This window comes from Carlito syrichta, unplaced genomic scaffold, assembly GCF_000164805.1.
Source record: "Carlito syrichta isolate Samal-C Ts95f unplaced genomic scaffold, Tarsius_syrichta-2.0.1 Scaffold302513, whole genome shotgun sequence".
In the NCBI taxonomy this organism is placed as follows: domain Eukaryota; kingdom Metazoa; phylum Chordata; class Mammalia; order Primates; family Tarsiidae; genus Carlito; species Carlito syrichta.
Genome location: NW_007246609.1, coordinates 5,576 through 11,105, shown reverse-complemented (window position 1 = coordinate 11,105; position 5,530 = coordinate 5,576). Strand labels below are relative to the sequence as shown.

The 5,530-nt window shown below is 39.2% G+C and overlaps 1 protein-coding gene across 1 annotated transcript in view; it reads right to left on the bottom strand.

The window, feature by feature from the left end:
* Positions 1-407: 407 nt before the first annotated feature.
* LOC103259102 (zinc finger protein 658-like) overlaps positions 408-5,530 on the bottom strand; it is an 8,853-nt gene continuing 3,730 nt past the window's right edge. Inside the window, 4 exon segments of the mRNA XM_008056769.1 lie at positions 408-619; positions 1,103-2,044; positions 2,380-3,649; positions 3,651-4,174. Of these exon segments, the coding sequence (XP_008054960.1) occupies positions 408-619; positions 1,103-2,044; positions 2,380-3,649; positions 3,651-4,174 (2,948 nt within the window).

Here is a 5,530-nt window from a genome sequence, read left to right as displayed (position 1 = left end):
TTAAATCTGAGAGCTCAATGGAAAACAAACTTAATTCTTGCTTGAAAAACAAACAACTGATGAGGATCTGGAAGCAGAGAAGTATATTCCAAACAGTTATTCAGACTCTAGCTTCTTTTGACCTTGTGCTACACCAGTCAATACACAAAAGCCAACTTGCTGTGGAAATCATCTCAATCCCATCTTACCATGGACCAGGAAGACTATAAGATATTTAAGGGCCAGTATTAAATGTAATAGATATCATTAGCATCATATTCTTTGGTCAGCCCACCTGGTTGACTGAGATTGGGATTTTCAACAAGCTATGAGCCTAGTGGAAAAGGAAAATATTTAGGAAAACAATTTTCCAGTCTACATGACAAGAGTTTCTCTGCTGTGTGGTATAAAATAAGGTATGAGTTAATTCAGAACTTCTCAAATTTATGATGTGTTAGGGTTTTCTCTCTGGTATGCATTCTGGTGTGATGTACTCTAAGAGCTGACTTATGAACAAAAATCTTCCCACATTCACCACATTCATAGGGTTTCTCCCCTGTGTGAATTCTCTGGTGTACTCTGAGAGTTGAAAATCGGGCAAAACCTTTCCCACATTCATTACATTCATAGGGTTTCTCCCCTGTGTGAGTCCTCTGTGTGCACTAAGGTGTGATCGGGGAGAGTTTTCCCACATTCATCACATCCATAGGATTTCACACCTGTGTGAATTCTCTGATGCACTCTACAGGATGAGTCAAAGGCTAATGGTTTTTCACAAATATTACATTCATAGGGCTTCTCCCCTGTGCGAGTCCTCTGGTGTGCACTAAGGTATGACTTCTGGGAGAATGTTTTCCCACATTCATCACATCCATAGGATTTCACACCTGTGTGAATTCTCTGATGCACTCTAAGGGATGAGTTATGGACAAATGGTTTCCCACATATATTACATTCATAGGGTTTCTCCCCTGTGTGAGTCCTCTGGTGTGGAATAAGGTTTTTGACATCCAGGAGAAAGTTTTCCCACATTCAATACATTCATAGTGTTTCTGCCCTGTGTGAGTCCTCTGGTGAGTACTAAGGTGTGACCTCCAGGAGAAAGTTTTCCCACATTCGTTACATTCATAGTGTTTCTGCCCTGTGTGAGTCCTCTGGTGAGTACTAAGGTGTGACCTCCGGGAGAAAGTTTTCCCACATTCATTACATCCACAGGTTTTCACACCTGTGTGAATTCTCTGATGCATTCTAAGGGATGAGTTAAGGACAAATGGTTTCCCACATATATTACATTCATAGGGTTTCTCCCCTGTGTGAACTCTCTGATGTGCACTAATAGATGACTTCTTAGAGAAAGTTTTCCCACATTCATTACATTCATAGGGCTTCTCCCCTGTGTGAGTCCTCTGGTGTGCACTAAGGTTTGACTTCTGGGAGAAAGTCTTCCCACATTCATTACATTCATAGGGTTTCTCCCCTGTGTGAGTCCTCTGGTGTGCCCTAAGGCTTGACTTCCGGGAGAAAGTCTTCCCACACTCATTACATTCATAGGGTTTCTCCCCTGTGTGAGTTCTCTGGTGTGCACTAAGGTGTGACTTCCAGGAGAAAGTCTTCCCACATTCATTACATCCAAAGGATTTCACACCTGTGTGAATTCTCTGATGCACTCTAAGGGATGAGTTAAGGGCAAATGGTTTCCCACATATATTACATTCATCGGGTTTCTCCCCTGTGTGAACTCTCTGATGTGCTCTAACATATGACTTATCAGAGAAAGTTTTCCCACATTCATTACATTCGTATGGTTTCTCCCCTGTGTGAGTTCTCTGGTCTGCATTAAGGTGTGACTTGTGGGAGAAAGTTTTCCCACATTCATTCCATTCATAGGGTTTCTCTCCTGTGTGAACTCTCTGATGTACACTAACATATGACTTCTCAGAGAAAGTTTTCTCACATTCATCACATTTGTAGGGTTTCTCTCTTGTGTGGATTCGGTGATGGGCCCTGAGGGCTGAATTATCTACAAAAGTTTTCCCACATTCACTACACTCATAGGGTTTTTCCCCTGTATGAACTCTCTGATGTGTACAGAGGTATGTTCTTTGGGAGAAAGTCTCACCACATTCATTACATTCATAGGGTTTCTCCCCTGTGTGAATTCTTTTATGCACTATGACAGCAGCCTTATAGACAAAAGTTTTCCTGCATTTGCTACATTCATAGGGGTTTCCCCTGTGTGAATTCTTTCATGTCCACTGAGGCATGATTTCTGAGAGAAAGTTTTCCCACATTCACCACATTCATAGGGTTTTTCACTTGTGTGAATTCTATGATGTTTACTGAGGTGTGCCTTTTCAGAAAAAGTTTTCCCACATTCATTACATTCATAGGGCTTCTTACCTGTGTGAATTCTCTGATGTGCTCTTAGAACTGAATTGTAGGTAAAAGATCGCCCACATTCATTACACTCATAGGGTTTCTCCCCTGTATGAATTCTTTGATGTACTTTGAGAACAGAAATATGGACAAAAGACTTTCCACATTCTTTACATTCATAAGGTTTCTCCCCTGTGTAAATTCTCTGATGTACTCTGAGGGCTGAATTATTGGCAAAAGTTTTCTCACAGTCAGTATATTTGTGGCGTTTCTCACCTGTGTGAATTCTCTGATGTGCTTTTAGGGCTGAATTACAGGTAAAAGATTTTCCACATTCAATACATTCATAGAGTTTCTCTCCTGTGTGGATACTCTGATGTGCATTGAGGTGTGTCTTGTGAGAGAAAGTTTTCTCACATTCAATACATTCATAGTGTTTGTCACCTGTGTGAATTCTCTGATGTGCTCTGAGATGTGATGAGATGTGATAAGGTTTCTCCTCAGTGTGAATTCTCCAATGTTCTTTGAGACATGCCATCTTGAAGAATGTTTTCCCACATTCACTGCTTTCACAGAGATTCATCTGTGTTTCTGTTCTCTGATGTCCTATAAGGGGTGACATGTAAGACTTCCCACAGTCATTGTTACCATAAGTTTTCTCCTTTATGTGAATTCTCACATGTTCACTAAGATTTGACTTCTGACAGAAAGTTTTCCCACATTCATTACATTCATAAAGTTTGAATCCCACATAAGCTCCAGAATGCTCAATAGAGTGTGAACTCATACAAAAGGATTTCCCACATTTTTCATATTGAAGTTTCTCCCCTGAGTGGGTCCTCTGATACCGCATGAGGTGTGCTTTCTGGTGAAAGGATTTCCTGCATCTCCCATATTCACCACAACAGCAGAACTGCTCTTCTGTATGAGTTCTCAGATGTATTGTAAGATCTAATTTCTGGTAGAAGATATTTGTGCATCCATTATATTCACAGAATTTATCTCTTCCAGTTTGTGTTTTCTGATGTACTATATGACCTGAGCTGTGGCTAAAGTTGTCTTCAAATTTATTGCTTTCATCTGCACTCTGTTCTATAACAGTTCTCTGAGACTGAATGAGGGATGACTTTTCACTGAAATTTATCTCACTTTCATTAAATTTATAGTGTGTCATAGCCATGTGAATTTTATTGTACTCCAAAATGGTGGCTCTGTCACAGGATCTTCCACATTCATTAAGATCAGAACATTTTTCCCTTGTGTCAGTTCTCATGTAGTTAAGTAAAAAGGTTTTTATCACAGTTTATCCTAAATTCACCATCCTTACAGGACTTCTCTCTTGTTACAAAAGTCTCTGGTCTAAAATACACAGTCTTATCATATAAAACATTTCCAAATTCATTATATTCAAAAGACTGCCCCAAAGTTTGAAATTTCTGATACTGATCTTTCTTATAACTGTGCGCTTTCACATTTTCATCATATTCATAAGATTTCTCTCCAGGATGAGTTTTCTCATGCTTAAAATCAAGCTGCAATTTCTCAAACACATTCATGTAATCAACCTTCTTTCTTGAATAGTTTCTTTCACTTATAATTAACTCAGAAGCAACTGGCAAATTCTTTCTACAAAAGTCACATTTACAGGGTATTTTTCCTGAAAACTCTGGAGCTATGCCCAGATTTAATGATCTTTCTAAAACTTTCTGTTCTTCTTTACTCAATGTTTTATCATTGTCATCAGCAAATATTACTTGACACACAGGCTTCTTTGGTTTTTCTTGGATTTCTTTTATGCTGTCATCAATTTTATAATATCCTAAATTGTAAAAAATTGAAAACATATTATAAATCTTACACTTTTCAAGGAGAGGGACTTGTACCCATGTTTATGTATTTTATTCTATTGTTTCTGGTCATGTTTCTAAAGACTAAAACACATACAGACAGATACTCTTTCTTGTTCCTCATCCATAATATTTAAAGAAATAGGTATTATTTTCATCCAAGGTGGAGTAGGCCCTTTCCTCCCAGATTTTCCTTCTTACAATTAAAAATCCTTGCAAGAAAAAAAAAGATGAACAGACATACAAAGACTCTACAAAATAGAAAAATGTGAACCTCAGGACTTAAGAAATGACACAGCAGAGAATGCTAAAGCTACTCTTTCTGCTTTCCATATATCCTAGACAGAGTGCTGAAGAAACCTACAATCTAGAGCCAGCAACAAAAAGAGCTCCAAGAAAAAATAGCCTGTTTCTTCTAGCCAAAAATAGTTAAAGAGAACTGAAAGCCTGTTTGACATCATCCACATACTCATGCAAAACAAAAACGGAACACTTCTGGGGTTCCATGAAGGCTGACCAAGAAGCTAACCTTCCACTGCAATGGATTCAGATGATCTGTGCACTCTTGTAATATTTCCCTCCATGAGCCAAATGGGGAAATCATAGGAAAGATCATAAAGAATCCTGAAAAAGTTCCATTTTCAGGATATGCTGGAAGATGTAACAGGAGCTGCTGCCAAAACTCTGCCTAGAAATATATTCTTGTCGGCCAGGCTCAGTAGCTTAGCCTGTAATCCCAGCACTTTGGTAGGCCAAAGCAATTGAATTGCCTGAGCCTGCAGGTTCGAGACTAAACCGGGCAACTTGGCGAGACCTTGTTCTACAATAAAAAATTAGTTGGGAGTGGTAGCGTCTATAGTTTTGGCTACTTGGAAGGCTGAGGTGGAAGGATTGCCGGAGCCTAGGAGGTCAACACTGGGGTGGCCTGGACGACTGACTGAGACACCAATGCAAAAAAAAAAAGAGATATATTCTTATCTAATTTATGGAACAAATATACTCATCTGCAAGGGCAAGAACAAGATATCTGCTGTTTTAGGGCAGTAGCAGGCACTCATAGCAGCTAGAGGAAGAAAACAGCACAGAAACAGGAGAAGAGGCAGGAATACTTGGTAGGCCCAACCATAGGGAGAAGAGATAAAGTAGCACTTTGGACAACCACAACTTCATACTCGAGGACGCAGTGCTTGCAACAACAGCTAAACTCACATTTTCTCAAATGCACATGGAACATTCATCAAAATAGAATGCATTCTTGACTGTTAGACAAATCTTCACAAATACAGAACAGAAATCATACAAAAGATGTTCTTGAGCTACAGATAAAT